The sequence below is a fragment of the Micromesistius poutassou genome (assembly GCF_964030765.1).
Source record: "Micromesistius poutassou genome assembly, contig: SCAFFOLD_2314, whole genome shotgun sequence".
Taxonomy (NCBI): Eukaryota; Metazoa; Chordata; class Actinopteri; order Gadiformes; family Gadidae; genus Micromesistius; species Micromesistius poutassou.
Genome location: NW_028180242.1, coordinates 20540 through 40209, shown reverse-complemented (window position 1 = coordinate 40209; position 19670 = coordinate 20540). Strand labels below are relative to the sequence as shown.

General features: G+C 49.0%; 1 protein-coding gene and 1 pseudogene across 3 annotated transcripts; one reads left to right on the top strand and one right to left on the bottom strand.

Annotated features, from left to right (window-relative positions):
* Positions 1–2420: 2420 nt before the first annotated feature.
* On the top strand, positions 2421–18946 carry LOC311370986 (NLR family CARD domain-containing protein 3-like; the record flags this gene model as incomplete). Of its 2 annotated transcripts, XM_084489250.1 has the most annotated exons (7): positions 2421–2483; positions 2558–2618; positions 3859–5662; positions 6116–6289; positions 6825–6998; positions 8044–8090; positions 18393–18946. In XM_084489250.1, the coding sequence occupies exons 2-7, from the start codon at positions 2582–2584 to the stop codon at positions 18944–18946; spliced, it is 2790 nt and encodes a 929-aa protein (XP_084345376.1). In that variant the 5' UTR covers positions 2421–2483; positions 2558–2581. The 2 variants fall into 2 exon arrangements, with proteins under 2 accessions (XP_084345376.1, XP_084345377.1); XM_084489251.1 differs by lacking the exons at positions 6116–6289; positions 6825–6998; positions 8044–8090; positions 18393–18946 and having other exon boundaries at positions 3859–5666.
* LOC311370987 lies at positions 13077–13995 on the bottom strand (annotated as a pseudogene). The gene has a single exon. The product of its transcript is annotated as an uncharacterized misc_RNA (transcript).
* Positions 18947–19670: the final 724 nt, after the last annotated feature.

Sequence of the window (19670 nt, the reverse complement as noted above, 5' to 3'; positions counted from 1 at the left end):
TAGTCTGAGTAACAGCTGTGTGTGTGTTGTGTTGAAGCCCAGAGCAGCAGCAGAGAGCAGACTCCCCTGGACCCAGCTGTGTCTCCATGAAGAGTGACCACTCTATGGATCATCCTGACCAGTTTAAAGATGGAAATCAGTCTATTGAGAAAAGGTAAGGAGTTATCAGAGATTATAAAAATACAGCATCTATCAAACGTCCATAAATCCTGGTTCTTGTTTTTCTAGAAGAGTCCAGCAGCAGAGAGCAGACTCCCCTGGACCCAGCTGTGTCTCCATGAAGAGTGACTGGTCTATGGATAAACCTCCTATCTTTAGAGATGGACGCCCCTCCAGAGAGGAGAGGTAGGAGTTTCAAACCGACCATGACAACAGACCAGTTGGTTGTTATCAGACTCTACTGATACTCTCTCTCACAATCAATCATTAACTAACTGAAGAGGATTACAGTTTACCTGTACTCCTTACACACACACACACACACACACACACACACACACACACACACACACACACACACACACACACACACACACACACACACACACACACACACACACAGTATGAATCCCACACAAGGGGAATCTCTCTTGTTATTGCAGTAAGTGACATTAAGTGATAAATAAAAAATACAAAATAAATGTAAAAATTAAATGAAGATACAAAATGTAGAATAATAACTAAATAAATACAATTACACAGAATACTTGCACAGTATAAATATAAACTCTCTCTCTCTCTTTAGTGATGTGGTTGACATGGTGGTAATGAGAGGAGGGATAAGGCTGTTTTAGTGATGTGGTTGACATGGTGATAATGAGAGGAGGGATAAGGCTGTTTTAGTGATGTGGTTGACATGGTGGTAATGAGAGGAGGGATAAGGCTGTTTTAGTGATGTGGTTGACATTGTGGTAATGAGAGGAGGGATAATACTGTTTTAGTGATGTGGTTGACATGGTGGTAATGAGAGGAGGGATAAGGCTGTTTTAGTGATGTGGTTGACATAGTGATAATGAGAGGAGGGATAAGGCTGTTTTAGTGATGTTGTTGACATGGTGTGATGCTGGTTCTTGTTTTTCTAGAAGAGTCCAGCAGCAGAGAGCAGACTCCCCTGGACCCAGCTGTGTCTCCATGAAGAGTGACTGGTCTATGGATGATCCTGCTACGTTTAAAGATGGACGCCCCTCCAGAGAGGAGAGGTAGGAGTTTCAAACAGACTATGAAAACAGACCAGTTAAATGTTATTATACTATATGCTCTGCTCTATGGATATACCTATACCTATACTTTAAAGATGGAAATCAGTCTATTAAGAAGAGGTGAAGATTTAAACAGTAACTGGTCAGAGGTGGTGGTAATGAGAGGAGGGATAAGGCTATTTTAGTGATGTGGTTGACATGGTGATAATGAGAGGAGGGGTAAGGCTGTTTTAGTGATGTGGTTGACATGGTGATAATGAGAGGAGGGATAAGGCTGTTTTAGTGATGTGGTTGACATGGTGATAATGAGAGGAGGGGTAAGGCTTTTTCAGTGATGTGGTTGACATATTGGTAATGAGAGGAGGGATAAGGATGTTTTTGGGATGTGGTTGACATGGTGATAATGAGAGGAGGGATAAGGCTGTTTCAGTGATGTGGTTGACATGGTGATAATGCGAGGAGGGATAAGGGTGTTTCAGTGATGTGGTTGACATGGTGATAATGAGAGGAGGGATAAGGCTGTTTTAGTGATGTGGTTGACATGGTGATAATGAGAGGAGGGATAAGGCTGTTTTAGTGACGTGGTTGACATGGTCTGATCCTGGTTCTTGTTTTTCTAGAAGAGTCCAGCAGCAGAGAGCAGACTCCCCTGGACCCAGCTGTGTCTCCATGAAGAGTGACCGCTCTATGGGTCTACCTCCTGTCTTTAAAGATGGACGCCCCTCCAGAGAGGAGAGGTAGGGGTTTCAAACAGACCATGACAACAGACCAGTTGGTTGTTATCAGACTCTACTGATACTCTCTCTCACAATCAATCATTAACTAACTGAAGAGGATTACAGTTTACCTGTACTCCTTACACACACACACACACACACACACACACACACACACACACACACACACACAAAGACATTTACCAATAAAACATTCACAAGCAGATAAGATATGATCAACTATATGAATCCCACACAAGGGGAATCTCTCTTGTTATTGCAGCTCAAGAGTCAACAGTACAGCGAAAGAGAGATTAAGGGATGAATAAGACACAAAATAACACAATAAAAAAAAAGTGAAAATAATGTAAAAATTAAATAAAGATACAAAACGTAGAATAATAACTAAATAAATACAATTACACAGGATACTTGCACAGTATAAATATAAACTCTCTCTCTCTCTCTCCTGTATGTTTACTGTGTGTGTTCTCCCCACAGACAACCCCACCAGAGGTCAAAGGTTACCAGTGCTCAGTCTGTACAGCCTCAAACAGAGCTGATCAAGGTGTGTAAATGTCCACCAAGATATTTGACTTAAGCTCTACATGAACATAAAATAGCATCTCCATCTGCTAATAGTCTGCAGGCACAAAGCTCTGCCTGATGGACCAGGAGGAACCAGCTGACACACTGTGGGGCGGTAAGAGACTCTTATTTTGAAAACAGAATGAATAATTATTTTGAAGTGCAGAAGAGACTCTTATTTGTTCTGCTCACACGAAATGACATATCCTGAGATTTTTTACATCCCTTTTTCAATGTTGAGATATCTTCCCTCAGGTTAGGGTAAGGGTGTCATGTTAAATGGTTTGATCCAGATATGTAGGGTTATTGTGGGACATCAGGTTAAACGGTTTGATCCAGATATGTAGGGTTATTGTGGGTCTATCAGGTTAAATGGTTTGATCCAGATATGTAGGGTTATTGTGGGACATCAGGTTAAACGGTTTGATCCAGATATGTAGGGTTATTGTGGGTCTATCAGGTTAAATGGTTTGATCCAGATATGTAGGGTTATTGTGGGTCTATCAGGTTAAACGGTTTGATCCAGATATGTAGGGTTATTGTGGGTCTATCAGGTTAAATGGTTTGATCCAGATATGTAGGGTTATTGTGGGTCTATCAGGTTAAATGGTTTGATCCAGATATGTAGGGTTATTGTGGGTCTATCAGGTTAAATGGTTTGATCCAGATATGTAGGGTTATTGTGGGTCTATCAGGTTAAATGGTTTGATCCAGATATGTAGGATTATTGTGGGTCTATCAGGTTACAGAATGTTAAACAATATACTGCAAATCAATAGCAGAATAACTTAGTGGAAGAAATGCAACACTATCTTGTTATATCAGCATAGCAAATTAGTTTCCACTGATTCACTATCATTATTACAAGTCAACTATTGCTTTTGAAATAACTTCAAAATGCAGTCTTTTTTTTATAAACGCCAGTTATGCTAACTAAGTTGTTGATGCTCCGTTTTATGTGTAGGGACCCTAGTCATGCTACTGCAGATGTTTTGTGCTATTCTGAGCAATATTAATGATTAAAAAATGCAGTTTGGAAGCGTTTGGCGCACCACCCCTAGCCAATGCACTGTTAGCCATTTGGGCTCTTAGTGTTGCTCTGGGCAAGCACTATACTGGTTGGTCAACGAAAAAATGACCTAAACGGCTTATTTGATCGGTTTTCATGCAGAAAAAGACCCTGGGTTCAATTTATGCCGGATTTACACTTTAATAATCCTGAACATTTTGAATCTGTAATGCGCAGTCCTTGTTATGACCAGCTTCTTCGACCAAAGTTATAAAGCCTCTAAATATCATGAAGTTGATCATTTAAGAGGAAATATTTACATGTCTTCTGTTGTTTTCTCATTTAGGATCTGCTGCTGTCGAGTGCCAACATAAATTCAAGTCTCATTTGAAGAAGAAGTCCAGGCATGTGTTTGAGGGAATTGCTATAGCAGGACAGCCAACACCTCTGAAGGACTTCTACACAGAGCTCTTCATCACAGAGAGAGGCAGTGGAGAGGTCAACCAGGAACATGAGGTCAGACTGATTGAAACAGCTTCCAGGAGACCGGCCAAGGAGGAAACACCAATCAAATGTGAAGACATCTTTAAACCCTTACCTGGACAAGATCAACCAATCAGAACAATAATGACAACTGGAGTGGCCGGTATTGGTAAAACCGTCTTAACACACAAGTTCACTCTGGACTGGGCTGAAGGAAAAGCCAACCATGACATACACTTCACATTTCTCTTGACTTTCAGAGAACTGAATTTACTGAAAGGGAAAGCGTTTAGCTTGGTGGAACTTCTTCATCACTTGTTTATTGAGACCAAAGAAGCTGGAATTTGCAGATTCGACCAGTTCCAAGTTGTCTTCATCTTGGATGGTCTGGATGAGTGTCGACTTCCTCTGGACTTCCAGAACAACCAGACCTGGACTGATGTCACAAAGCCGACCTCAGTGGATGTGCTGCTGACAAACCTCATCAGGGGAGACCTGCTTCCCTCTGCTCGCATCTGGATAACCACACGCCCTGCGGCAGCCAATCAGATCCCTGCTGAGTGTGTTGACATGGTGACAGAGGTGAGAGGGTTCACCGACCCACAGAAGGAGGAGTACTTCAGGAAGAGATTCAGAGAGGAGACGCTGGCAAGCACAATCATTTCCCACGTCAAGAAATCAAGAAGCCTCCACATCATGTGTCACATCCCAGTCTTCTGTTGGATCACTGCTACAGTTCTGGAGGACATCTTCAAAAGATCCCAGATCGAAGAGATGCCCAAGACCGTGACTCAGATGTACATCTACTTTCTGAGGCTTCAGTCCATACAGGGGGACAGGAAGTACCATGGGAGAGCTGAAATAGATCCACACTGGAGTCCAGAGAGCAGGGAGATCATTGTTTCTCTTGGAAAACTGGCTTTTAACCAGCTGGAGAAAGGCAACCTGATCTTCTACGAGGCAGACCTGGCAGAGTGTGACATCAATATCAGAGCAGCCTCAGTGTACTCAGGAGTGTTCACCCAGATCTTTAAAGAAGAGTGTGGGCTGTACCAGGACAAGGTGTTCTGCTTTGTCCATCTGAGCATCCAGGAGTTTCTGGCTGCCCTTTATGTCTTTCTGTCCTTCATTGAGACTGGTGTCAATCTGCTTTTAGGACAATCGCTCTGGTCTATTCTTGTGAGAAACAAAGAAACAACAAAAAGAACGCTCAAACTTTACCAGAGTGCTGTGGACAAGGCCTTACAAAGTAAGAACGGACACCTGGACTTGTTCCTCCGTTTCCTCCTGGGCCTCTCTCTGGAGACCAATCAGAATCTTCTACAAGGTCTGCTGGGAAAGACAGGAAGTAGCTCATGCACACATGAGAAAACAGTGTCATACATCAAGAAGAAGTTAAATGGAGATCTCTCTCCAGAGAGAAGCATCAACCTGCTCCACTGTTTGAATGAGCTGAACGACCGTTCTCTACTGGAGGAGATCCAAAAGTACCTCACATCAGGAAGTCTCTCCAGAGAATCTCTCTCCCCTGCTCAGTGGTCAGCTCTGGTCTTCATCCTACTGACATCAGAAGAGGAGCTGGAAGTGTTTGACCTGAAGAAATACTCTGCTTCAGAGGAGGGTCTTCTGAGGCTGCTGCCAGTGGTCAAAGCCTCCAAAACATCTCTGTAGGTTCACGTATAACATGTATAACAATACACACAACACAATATACATAAAACTGGAATATAAGGTTAAAATAATATGCATAAGATATCTGTAGGTTCATAACAACATGCATTACTATTCTACTCACAACATAATAAACATACTAGAAGAATAAAAAATTATAATAATATACAAAACATCTCTGTAGGTGTACTATTATCGTATAATGTATAACAGTACACATGAGAGCATATTAAAAATAGCATAATATAGAAGTAGTATTCATTTAGAAAACATTTTCAAACACAAATAAAAATATTTAACATTTTACACCTGAAACATAATAAACATTTAAACATCTAATGATTGATGAAATCTTTTTTCAACTAATAACATTCCTTCATTATGTAATAAGTTAAAGATGTGTTATTTTAATCACAGTCCCTAACATGTTCTGTTTATTATGTGTGAAGGCTGAATGGCTGTAATCTGTCAAAGAGATGCTGTAAAGCTCTGGCCTCAGTTCTCAGCTCCAACTCCTCTAGTCTGAGAGAGCTGGACCTGAGTACCAATGATCTGAAGGATTCAGGAGTGAAGCTGCTCTCTGCTGGACTGGGGAGTCCACACTGTACACTGGAAACTCTCAGGTCAGTCATCAGCCTCTTCTTCAAACTGGTTATTCTAGACCAGTAAGTGCTGCTCCTGCCTGATGCATTTCTGTTGCTCATTTCCCTGCTGACAAAACACTCCCTGGTTCTACACAATGTTAGAACATGTGAAGAAACGGTGTTAGCGTACCAAACACAGCAGAGTTCTCCTGACTATAACCGAACAATATCTCATTGAGTTATAGCTATTGAGAAAGGAGCATTTGTTTAAGATCCTGTTTCACATCCAAGTGAAGGAAGTTCTGCTGTCTGTGATGATGTCATCTCCCCACTTCCTCTTCCTGTTCTCAGACAGGGTGACACAGCTTTGTCTCCATAAAGTATCAATAAAGCTTTTACTTGTCCTCAATATGGAATGAATACACTTTATAAAGTGTATTTGTACGAACTGCTCTCAACCAGATATAATAAATGGTGTGTATGTGTATGTGTGTGTGTGTGTGTGTGTGTGTGTGTGTGTGTGTGTGTGTGTGTGTGTGTGTGTGTGTGTGTGTGTGTGTGCGTGTGTGTGCAGGTTGTCTGGCTGCCTGGTCACACAGGAAGGCTGTGCTTCTCTGGCCTCAGCTCTGGGCTCCAACCCCTCCCATCTGAGAGAGCTGGACCTGAGCTACAATCACCCAGGAGACTCTGGAGCTGCGCTGCTCTCTGCTGGACTGGAGGATCCACGCTGGAGACTGGACACTCTCAGGTATGGAGAGGACAGCTCACCATTCAGGGACAAAGTCTCCTACAAGGGTTCAAGCCGCTGCTAGATGAAGTGTTTTCAAAACGCAGTTGTAACGCATGTTGTGTAGAAAGTGATGAGACGGCAGATTAGGATTCAGACGACTTTTATAGAATTATATTTATTGATAGTTAGTGCAACACATTAACATTTGGCGTATTGCTGTGTTTGGCACTAACTGTCTGGTGAATTAATGTGTTGGTTTAAAACCAGACGTTTGAGTGTGTTTGTTTTTTGATTGGCCAATGATTGGTTAGCATAGAGCTGGATGTTAACATGGAGCCAGGCATGATGAGTCAGTAAATTAGGATTCAGAGTACTTTTATAAAATATTTATTGATAGTGAGTGCAACACACTCATATTTGGCGTGGCCTAGCATGGAGCTAGGCGTAAGCGTGGAGCTGGGGGTTAGCATGCAGCTAGGCCTTAACATTGAGGTGGTCGGAAGCGGTTGTAGGTTTCCCGCCAAAAAGCCAACGATTGTATTGGCGCGGAGTGTGTGACCCACGCAGTCAGCTGACGAGGTTAGCTGTCTGTCCTTAATCAGTTAACAACGTTACAGACAACCGAGCCATCAGCGAGTTCTGGTTGATTATGTGCTTAATCACGAGTGAATAATAATACTAACGTGATACTAACATGAATGCAGCGGAGCCATCTGCACACTCTCTCTTTGTTAACATGTGAATAATGTTTCCCTATCTAAAGACAACATGCTGCTCTCTCTTTGTTAACATGTGAATAATGTTTCCCTGTCTAAAGACAACATGCTGCTCTCTCTTTGTAAACATGTGAATAATGTTTCCCTGTTTAAAGACAACATGCTGCTCTCTCTTTGTTAACATGTGAATAATGTTTCCCTGTTTAAAGACAACATGCTGCTCTCTCTTTGTTAACATGTGAATAATGTTTCCCTGTTTAAAGACAACATGCTGCTCTCTCTTTGTTAACATGTGAATAATGTTTCCTGTTTAAAGACAACATGCTGCTCTCTCTTTGTCTCCCCAGTGTGGAGCACGGTGGAGTGTGGAGGCTGAAACCAGCTCCACAGAGATGTAAGTGTCAGTTTTGTTTGATTCATCTCAACACACACTAACTTTAGAGATGGAAAGTCCATCCACACTGCGTGCTCCCACGTAAATGGCTACCGTAAATAATATAATAGAGGAGCCAACACTCCAGGGATAGATATTTAAACCCGCCACACGCCATATAAATGGCATTCAATAATCACTTTGAGAGACGTATTCCTTTGAGACATTTCATATACTTGGTGTAGGCCTGCTTGTTATATTGTAGACTATATAATATAAACAGAACTCAGCTGGGTTTGGAAGGAGCTTCCAATTTTTTTGACCTTTTCTAGCAATTTGAGAGAAATTGTAGCAAGTTTAAACAATATATTTAGCGATGGCTCCTGGCTCTAGGACGGTTCTATACATGGTCTCCCTGACATGTAAGGCCTTAACCGTCTGAAGCCTTTACCAGGATAAAGGCAGATCTAGAACGATCTACACCCATAACCCTCTCTGTCAATTTGCCCTCATTCATAGATAGCATGGCCTACCGCAAAACCGGGACGTCTGGTCACCCTAAATGAATGATGATCGGGCGGGTGTGGGTATCAGTTGTTGAAAAAAACGTTGCTGCGGGTGGATTATTGATATTAAGCAGCAGGTGTGGATGACATTACAGCTCATCCGCACATCTCTCTAGACTTCACTGCGCTACGCCCTAACCCTCACCCTGACCCTGACCCTAACCCTGACCCTGACCCTAACACTGACCCTCACCCTGACCCTGACCCTAACCCTAACCCTGACCCTGACCCTAACCCTAACCCTGACCCTGACCCTAACCCTAACCCTGACCCTAACCCTGACCGCCATTATAATGCCTAGACTAGTATAGGAACTCGGGATCCATTGTTATTGACACTTTGTTGCTGCGTTGTTGCTGCATGTGTCGTGAACCGATTTCCTGGCACTGTGGTCGTATAGTGTGACATGTTAAATCATAGTGTGACATGTTAAATCATAGTGGGACATGTTAATCATAGTGTGACATGTTAAATCATAGTGTGACATGTTAAATCATAGTGGGACATGTTAAATCATAGTGGGACATGTTAAATCATAGTGGGACATGTTAAATCATAGTGGGACATGTTAAATCATAGTGGGACATGTTAAATCATAGTGTGACATGTTAAATCATAGTGGGACATGTTAAATCATAGTGGGACATGTTAAATCATAGTGGGACATGTTAAATCATAGTGGGACATGTTAATCATAGTGTGACATGTTAAATCATAGTGTGACATGTTAAATCATAGTGGGACATGTTAAATCATAGTGGGACATGTTAAATCATAGTGGGACATGTTAAATCATAGTGGGACTGTAGCGGGTTCAAGGAGTGGGCGGACACAGTCTTGGCGTTTTGAACACGCGGTTCGCTTTATTGCTCCAAAAGCGAACAACAAGTAAATCATACAATGAAAGAAACTGAACAGTAGGGTCCACGAACACGGTGGCCAGGCTCTCTGGGCTTTGGCCTCTGTCTCTCTGTCCACTCGAGCGTCTGCCGCTCTCTGTTTTCTCTCCCCTACTGAAAGGCAAAGCAGGCACATAAATACACACTTCCTGATTGGGTCTGATTGCGGACACCTGTCGGCAATCAGACCCAATCGCCCCAGCCGACCTGGTGCTCCATACTCCCCCTACCGGCCAGACTCCGCCCCCCTCCACATACCCCCACCGCCCGACACAGGCCGGGGACCCATCCGGCCGTAGCCTACTCCCCCCCCCCGGAACGGGAGAGGAAGTCAGCCACGACCATCTGCGACCCCGGCCTGTGGGCCACCCGGAAATGGAAGGGCTGCAACGCGAGGTACCACCGGGTGATCCTCGCGTTGGCATCCTTCATCCGGTGGAGCCACTGGAGGGGGGCGTGGTCGGAATAGAGGGTGAACTGGCGACCCAGCAGGTAGTAGCGGAGGGCGCCGACCGCCCATCGGATGGCGAGACACTCCTTCTCGATGGTGCTGTACCGACCCTCCCGGTCCGACAGTTTCCGGCTCAGGTACAGCACCGGTCGGTCGCCCCCCCCCACCTGCTGGGTCAGGACCGCGCCCAACCCCCTATTCGACGCGTCTGCCTGCACGGAGAAAGGGAGAGCAAAATTAGGAGCACACAGGACGGCTTCCCCGCAGAGGGCTGTTTTAATAGCATCAAACGACACCTGACATGGCTCCGACCACTGGACCGTATCTGGGGCCCTCTTCCGGGTGAGGTCGGTCAAGGGGCTGGCCAGGTCGGAGAAGTTTGGGACAAACTGCCGATAGTACCCCGCCAGCCCCAGGAACCGCCTCACCTCTTTCTTGGTCCTGGGGCGGGGGGCGGCAGCGACCGCCGCGGTCTTACCGACCTGCGGCCGGACCTTCCCCCGCCCCAGGTGGAACCCCAGATACTGGATCTCCCTCCGCCCGATCACGCACTTCTTCGGGTTGGCCGTGAGCCCCGCCCGTCTCAGCGACTGAAGGACGGCCGCCACCCGCTGCATATGCTGCCCCCAGTCGTCTCCATAGATGACTATGTCGTCGAGGTAGGCGGCAGCATATGCAGCATGAGGTCGCAGCACCCGGTCCATCAGCCGCTGGAACGTGGCTGGGGCCCCGAACAACCCGAACGGAAGTACCTTGAATTGGTACAGACCGAGCGGAGTGGAGAACGCCGTTTTCTCTCGGGCTGCTGGAGACAACGGAATCTGCCAGTAGCCCTTCGTGCAGTCCAGGGTCGTGTAGTAGGTGGCCATGCCAAGCCGGTCCACAAGCTCGTCGATCCGAGGCATCGGGTAGGCGTCGAACTTAGACACCGCATTCACCTTACGGTAATCCACACAGAACCGGACAGCCCCGTCCGGCTTCCCCACAAGCACGACGGGGCTGCACCAGTCGCTGTGGGACTCCTCGACGACGCCCAAGTCTAGCATTGCTGCCAATTCGCGCCGTACCACGTCTTGCTTGTGTACGGGCAGCCTGTAGGGGCGTGTCCGCACCGTTAACCCCGGTTGCGTCTCGATGTCGTGAGTTATTAACGGGGTGCGACCGGGCAGGGGCGAAAAGACGTCGGCGAACTGGAGCTGTAGAGAGACCACGTCCGCCGCCTGACTCTCCGACAGATCCTCTCCTCGGCCGACCGGAGGGATGGGCCCCGGGGCAGGGACTTCCGGTCCAAGCTCCTCTCCCTCCGGTAGCGTCGTGGCGAACGCGACCGGGACCACATCATTCCACCTTTTCAGGAGGTTGATGTGGTAGATCTGTCGGGCGTCGCCCCTGTCCGACCGCACTACCTCGTAATCCACGTCCCCGACTCGCCGTGTGACCACAAAGGGACCTTGCCACTTCGCAAGTAATTTGGTGCTAGAGGTGGGCAACAGAACAAGGACCTTGTCCCCCGGCGTGAGATCGCGTAATCTAGTCCCTCTGTCGTACAGGCGTTTCTGATTCTCCTGGGCTTGGCGCAAATGCTCACGTGACATTACCCCGAGTGAGTGGAGCTTTGCACGCAAGTCCATGACGTACTGGATTTCGTTTTTGCTGTCGCTGGACCCCTCCTCCCAGTTTTCTTTAATGAGGTCCAGGACGCCCCTGGGCCTGCGCCCATAGAGCAACTCAAACGGGGAAAACCCTGTGGAAGCCTGAGGCACTTCCCGCACCGCAAACAACAGAGGGTCTAGCCATTGATGCCAATTTCGAGCATCCTCCAGTACAAACTTCCGGATCATGGACTTTAACGTCCGGTTAAACCTCTCACACAAGCCGTCTGTGGCTGGGTGATAGACGCTCGTGCGGATGGCCTTGACCTTCAACAACCCGTAAAGTTCCTTGATCGTGCGTGACATGAAATTGGTGCCCTGGTCAGTGAGAATCTCCTTTGGGATTCCCACCCGCGATATGACGTGAAACAACGCCTGCGCAACACTCCTCGCGGAGATATTGCGCAACGGAATTGCTTCCGGGTATCGGGTTGCGTAGTCGATCAGGACTAACACAAATCGATACCCTTGTGCGGAACGTTCTAATGGCCCGATAATGTCCATGCCCACGCGATCGAATGGGACCTCCACCAGGGGAAGGGGCCGCAAGGGAGCCCTGGGGATGGCCGGGGGATTCACCAACTGGCACTCGGGGCAGGAGGCGCACCAGCGGCGCACTTCCGCCCGAATTCCCGGCCAATAGAACCGAGCCATTATCCGGTTCAGTGTTTTGTCGTACCCCAAATGGCCCGCCATTGGGTTGTAATGCGCCGCCTGGAAAATCATTTCCCGGCGGCTCCTGGGTACCAGCAACTGGGTAACAACCTCCTCACTCTGGGTGTCACGACTCACCCGATAAAGCCTGTCCCTAATCACCACAAAGTGTGGGTAAGTCAGCACTGCGTCTGGCTGTACCCGAAGACCATCAATGGAAATCACTTGGTCGAAGGCGGAGCGTAGAGTAGCGTCACGAGACTGCTCAAGGGGGAAATCGTCCACCGGCGGGAATGTCGACGCTCGGCCCTCGGGCTGAGAACCTCCCGCCTCCTCCCCCGATCCCTGAGCAGCGTCGGACACCCTCGCATCGGCGCAGAACACAGCACATGACTTACATGTCCCTATCTGTCGTGTCCGTACCCCCGCACTCTCGCTAACTGCCCCTGGAAACCCAGCCCAATCTATCCCTAGAATCAGGGGGTACGTGAGGCTCGGACTAACCGCCGCCTTGACCCTATGCGTTTTTCCCCCATAGCGAATTTCGATAGGGACCAAGGGATACGTGTGAACATCCCCGTGTATGCACCTCACCGAAACGCTCGACGCCTCGACCAATGCCTCGGACCGCACCAGGCGCTGATGGATCATGGTCTGCATACAGCCGGAATCCAACAGCGCCTGGTACGTACCCCGTTGTATCCTCACCGGGATACGGTACGTCTCGCCGGGACCGTAGGGAGGGATCGGGGCACCGGTGACGCGGACAACCTGGCCCACCTCCATCATCGGGCAGTCCCTCCGAAGGTGTCCCGGCTGTCCGCACCGCCAACACCCCTCCCTTGCCGTCTGAGGGCCCGCCTGCGGGATGGGGGGGGAAGGTGATTCATGCGCCTGCTCTGGAGTGGGCCCCCCCCCCCACCTCGCTCTTGGTAGCGGGGTGGGTTTGTACCCCCGCAGGGCCGCCGCACCGGTCCGCGGGCTCGGGGTTGGTGCTGGTGCTGGTGGTCTTCTGTCGGTCGAGGGGGGAATCAGGTGGCCCTCCGCGATTTTGACGGCCGCCGAGAGGCTCTCGGGCCGGTGGTACCGGACCCAGGTGGATGTTCTGGCTGGGAGCCCCTCGACGAACCTCTCGAGGGCCACCTGCTCCACGATCTCCTCGGGGTTGTTCCTCTCCGGGGCCAACCACCTCCTCGCCTGGTCCCGCAGCTGCTGGGCGTAGGTGAAGGGGCGATCGCCTTCTGAAAAGGTGAGGGCCCGGAACCGGCGGCGATGTTCCTCCGGGTTCAGGCCTAGCCGGTCCCGGATGGCCTTGTCCACCGCCTCGTAGTCCCGCTGGGCCCCTGCTGGCAGACTGTGGGCCGCGAGCTGGGCCTCGCCCGTCAGGAGCGGCAGGAGGCGGTGAGCCCACTCCTGGCGTGGCCACCCGGAGACCTCGGCCACCCCCCGGAACGTCTCCAGGAAGGCCTCCGCGTCGTCGGTCTCGCCCATCTTGGGGACGTGGATGTGGCCCACCGCCCCCGCCGCTCTGGGTTCCCGATCGCGGTCGCTGGAGACGAGGAGCTCCTGGAGGACCGCCCGATCGGCGGTCAAAGACTGGCCCAGCTCCAGGAGCACCTCGTTCTGCGCCTGCTGTAGCTGCGTCTGCCGTTCGGACATCTGCGTGAGATGCCCGAGTATCGCTGCCAATGGTGACTGCTCCATAGCCGCACTCGCCCCACATTGGGCTCCACTGTAGCGGGTTCAAGGAGTGGGCGGACACAGTCTTGGCGTTTTGAACACGCGGTTCGCTTTATTGCTCCAAAAGCGAACAACAAGTAAATCATACAATGAAAGAAACTGAACAGTAGGGTCCACGAACACGGTGGCCAGGCTCTCTGGGCTTTGGCCTCTGTCTCTCTGTCCACTCGAGCGTCTGCCGCTCTCTGTTTTCTCTCCCCTACTGAAAGGCAAAGCAGGCACATAAATACACACTTCCTGATTGGGTCTGATTGCGGACACCTGTCGGCAATCAGACCCAATCGCCCCAGCCGACCTGGTGCTCCATACTCCCCCTACCGGCCAGACTCCGCCCCCCTCCACAGGGACATGTTTAATCATAGTGTGACATGTTAAATCATAGTGTGACATGTTAAATCATAGTGGGACATGTTAATCATAGTGTGACATGTTAAATCATAGTGTGACATGTTAAATCATAGTGTGACATGTTAAATCATAGTGACATGTTAAATCATAGTGGGACATGTTAAATCATAGTGTGACATGTTAAATCATAGTGTGACATGTTAAATCATAGTGACATGTTAAATCATAGTGGGACATGTTAAATCATAGTGTGACATGTTAAATCATAGTGTGACATGTTAAATCATAGTGACATGTTAAATCATAGTGGGACATGTTAAATCATAGTGTGACATGTTAAATCATAGTGTGACATGTTAAATCATAGTGACATGTTAAATCATAGTGGGACATGTTAAATCATAGTGGGACATGTTAAATCGTGGAGGAATATCTGAGAATCATGTAGTCTGAAATAGTAGTATTAGTAGTAGTCTTAATGTAGCCATTAAGTCTGTTCGGCCCCATGCTGAAGATGGCAGGAGAGGGGCCAGGGGCCCTCAATTTTTGATTTAAAAAATGAACGGGCCCTTTGTTTATCCGGGGCACGTGCTCCCGCCCCCCCCCTGGCAGTGGCGGTTTTAGGCACGGGCGAAGCGGGCAGTTACAGGGATTACAGGGGGGGCGGCACGAGTACACCAGAAAAAAAAAGATCAGCGCATTTTCTATTATCGATAATACCCCCCCCGTCCCCGTCCCCGTCAACAACTTCGGGGGGGGGTTCTCCCGTCAGATGCCTGTGAACTCACACTGGGCCCAAACACAGCCCACAGACGACTCTCTCTGTCTGAGGACAACAGAAAGGTGACGCTGGTCAGAGAGGACCAGTCGTATCCGGATCACCCAGAGAGATTTGACTCCTGGTCCCAGGTGTTGTGTAGAGAGGCTCTGACTGGCCGCTGTTACTGGGAGGTAGAGAGGAAAGGATGGGTTGAGATAGGAGTGACATACAGAGGAATCACAAGGAGAGGTGGTGGTGACAGCGGGCTTGGAGGGAACAACAAGTCCTGGAGTCTTGTTTGTTATGATGATGGTTACTCTGCCCGGTACAACGGTAGAGAGACAGCCATGCCGTGTCAGATGTGTGTCAGACACACTGACACACATCCACACCTTCAGGTCCACCTTCACCCAGGAGGACCTCCTCCCTGGGTTTGGGGTATGGTGGAGGGAGGGTAACTCAGCGTCTCTGTGTCGGTTGTAGAAAAAAAAAAATGGGATATCGGTCCCTTACCCCTGACTGTCTTCCACTCGACTTTCCTCCCCGTCTCCCGCGTGCCCGGCCCTTAAAACCCCTCTGCCGTCTTGCCCCCCCCCCCCCAGGTGATCCCAATGGAGAGGTGCTGGCGCGCTTCGTCCACTCCAGACAGCGCGGGGTTGCCACAACACACACACACACACACACACACACACACACACAAACACACACACACACACACACACACACACACACACACAGACAGACAGACAGACAGACAGACAGACAGACAGACAGACAGACCAGGCGCGGGAAGTTGTTTTCGTCCGGGGATGCGCGTGGGCGGAGTTGTTGGAAGTGGTGGGGGGGGGGGTCCACGTAACGTTTATCGTCTCAGGCTGATAGCCGTCGCGTCGAGGTAAAACTGATCGGCCAATGAACAGGCCGGCATTAGCTCAGGGGGTAGAGCGGGTTGGCTGGTAACCACAAGGTTGCTGGTTGGATCCCCGGCTCCTCCTCCTCGCTGAGTGTCGAGGTGTCCCTGAGCGAGACGCCTCACCCTAACTGCTCCTGACCAGCTGGCTGTCGCCTTGCGTGGCTGACGCCGCCGTCGGTGTGTGAATGTGTGTATGAATGGGTGAATGTCAGGTAATATTGTAAAGCGCTTTGGGTGGCCACTGGTTACAAGAAATGCGCTGTATAAATGCAGTTCATTTACCATTAACCATGCTGCTATCCACCAATGAGGCTGTTAACTGTACATGTTCTACTGTTATGCTGCCTATGTAATGAATTACACAACCAAGCAATGAGAAAGGCTTGTAATTTAGACTTTAGACACATTGACTTACCTGTTGATAAGGAAGCAGGCAACTTCAGAGTCCTTTTGAAAAATCGTAATCCTTCATTAGCTCTTTAAACCTGGGAAGAGCTAATACATTTCTTAAAATGCTACAGTGTCCCTTTAAGAGGAAAAAAAGCAATTGATCGTGATTAATCACAGCAAATTGTGCAATCAATTGACAGCACTAAGATATACGTGTGTGTGTGTGTGTGTGTGTGTGTGTGTGTGTGTACAAACCTACCAGTTCTCTGGTCCAACAGTTAAAGGCTGATTATGGTCCCATGTTCACGCAACGCAACGACCACGCAGACGCTTTGACGCAGTCGTGAACCTTTATGGTTCTGCGTCGGGTTTTAGTGAGCGGACCAATCACAGCCCTCGCTGCTGCGTCGCCTCGACGGAAGGTGACATTCTTTGGGAGGCGCACGTCAGGCCCTTGTGGTGGACGCAAGGAGGGTCCGCGAGGACGTAACTGTGTGTTCACACCAAACGCAACGGCGTGACACGATTCCATACAAAGTCAACGTAGAGACGCGAATCGGCGAAATTTGTCGCGGCAAAAACCTGCGGCAAGATTTGATTGACGGCGCGACATTTTGCCCTGTCACGGGCGAGCACGTTCACGAGGATTTGCAGCCCGAAATTTATTGCTATGCTAACATTAATGCTAACGTCAGCACTAACGTCAGTGCTAATGCTAAAGTCATTGCTAACGCTAAATTCAACACTAACGATAACGTCAGCACTAAGGCTAATGTCAGTGCTAATGCTAATGTCAGTGCTAACGTAAACGGTAACGTCAGTGCCAACGCTTACGTCAATGCAAGTGTCAGCGCTAATGCTAACGTCAATGCTAACTGCAGCGCTAATGCTAACATCAACGCTAACTGCAGTGCTAATGTCAACACTAACTGCAGCACTAATGCTAACGTCAATGCTAACGCTAATGTCAATGCTAACTTAATTGCTAACGCTAACGTCAGTGCTAACGCTAACTTCAACGGTAACGTCAGCGCTAACACTTACATCAGCGCTAATGATAAAGTCAGCGCTAATGCTAACGTCAATGCTAACTTCAGCACTAACGTCAACACTAACTGCAGCACTAATGCTAACGTCAGCGCTAATGATAAAGTCAGCGCTAATGCTAACGTCAATGCTAACTTCAGCACTAACGTCAACGCTAACTGCAGCACTAATGCTAACGTCAGCGCTAATGCTAACGTAAACACTAATGCTAATGTCAACGCAAACTGCAGTGCTAATATCAATGCTAACTTCAGCGCTAATGTCAACGCTAAATGCAGTGCTAAAGTCAATGCTAACTTCAACACTAACGTCAACGCTAACTGCAGCACTAATGCTAACGTCAATGCTAATGCTAACTCATCGAGAACACTTCCGGGTTTTACGACAGTACTCACGTACTTGGAATTGGAACAGTGCTTGGGCTACCACTGATGACATTTCACAAGAACGCAAGTACACAGGAGAACGCCAATTGAGAAACAGCTAACAAAGACCACACTACCCTCCACCACCTGACTTTAACCAGACTCCTCCAGAGTGCTGTGATGTCCACTGATTGCTCAACGAGCAACAGCTGAGTCAGAAGGCTAGAGCGAGACCAACTGAAAACGAATCCGGAATGAAACTAAAACTGTGATTCTGAAAAAAGGATGAATGATATCGAAATTCTGTTCAAATATTATTGAAGATACAAATGTGTAGATTTGTTTAATTGTTTGAACGATGGTAAACGGTAATGATGGTCATTTTGACCAAGTTATGATGTCTTAAGTGGTTGAAGAGGATGAAGCATGAATCAGCATTTTTTTAATTTTCCAATGAGAATGAATGGGGGGATTTTGGGCGAATAAACTGGAATATCTCGGGAATTATGAATAATATCATGTCTTGTTCTCCCGTCAGATGCCTGTGAACTCACACTGGACCCAAACACAGCCAACGGACGACTCTCTCTGTCTGAGGACAACAGAAAGGTGACGTGGGCTGGAGAGGACCAGTCGTATCCGGATCACCCAGAGAGATTTGACTACTATCACCAGGTGTTGTGTAGAGAGGCTCTGACTGGCCGCTGTTACTGGGAGGTAGAGTGGAAAGGATATGTTGTTATAGGAGTGACATACAGAGGAATCACAAGGAGAGGAGGGGGTCTTGATAGCAGGCTTGGAGGGAACAACAAGTCCTGGAGTCTTCTTTGTCATGATGGTCTTTACTCTGCCTGGTACAACGGTAGAGGGACAGACATACGTCTCCCCGCCGCTGGCTCTACCAGAGTAGGAGTGTATCTGGACCGGCCTGCTGGCACTCTGTCCTTCTACAGAGTGTCCCGAGGTGTAGGAGGGTCCTCAGACACACTGACACACATCCACACCTTCAGGTCCACCTTCACCCAGGAGGACCTCCTCCCTGGGTTTTACGTAGGGGGGTGGGGTCACTCAGTGTCTCTGTGTCGGTTGTAGAAAAAAAAAAAAGGCAGACGGGCGGAGGGGCGCACACGCACACACACACACACATATACACGTAAGCACACACACACACACACACACATATATATACACACACACACACACACACACACACACACACACACACACACACACACACACACGTAAGCACACACACACACACACACACACACACACCCCCGTCGTCGTCCGGGGCTGTGGGCGAGCAGGGGTCGGTTGTAGGAAAAAAGTAAGGGCAGGCGGGCGGGCACACACACACACACACACACATGTACACAAACACAAACGCCCGCACACACACACACACATACAAATACACACACACACACACACACACAGCTTCTGCGTTAGAGGATGGGTGTCTTTTGATGGAGGCCTGAGAGGACTGATGACTCAGAGTCTCTGTGGCAGTTATAGTCTCTCGCTCTCTCTCTCTCTATCCCTCTCACTCTTTCTTTCTCGTCTCCCTCTCACCCTCCTCCCCCCTCGTCTCCCTCTCCCCCTCCTCCCCCCCCGTCTCCTCCTCCCCCCCGTCTCCCTCTCCCCCTCCTCCCCCCCGTCTCCTCCTCCCCCCCGTCTCCCTCTCCCCCTCCTCCCCCCCCGTCTCCTCCTCCCCCCCGTCTCCTCCTCCCCCCCGTCTCCCTCTCCCCCTCCTCCCCCCTGGTCTCCCCCTCCTCCCCCCCCCCATCTCCCTCTCCCCCTCCTCCCCCCTCGTCTC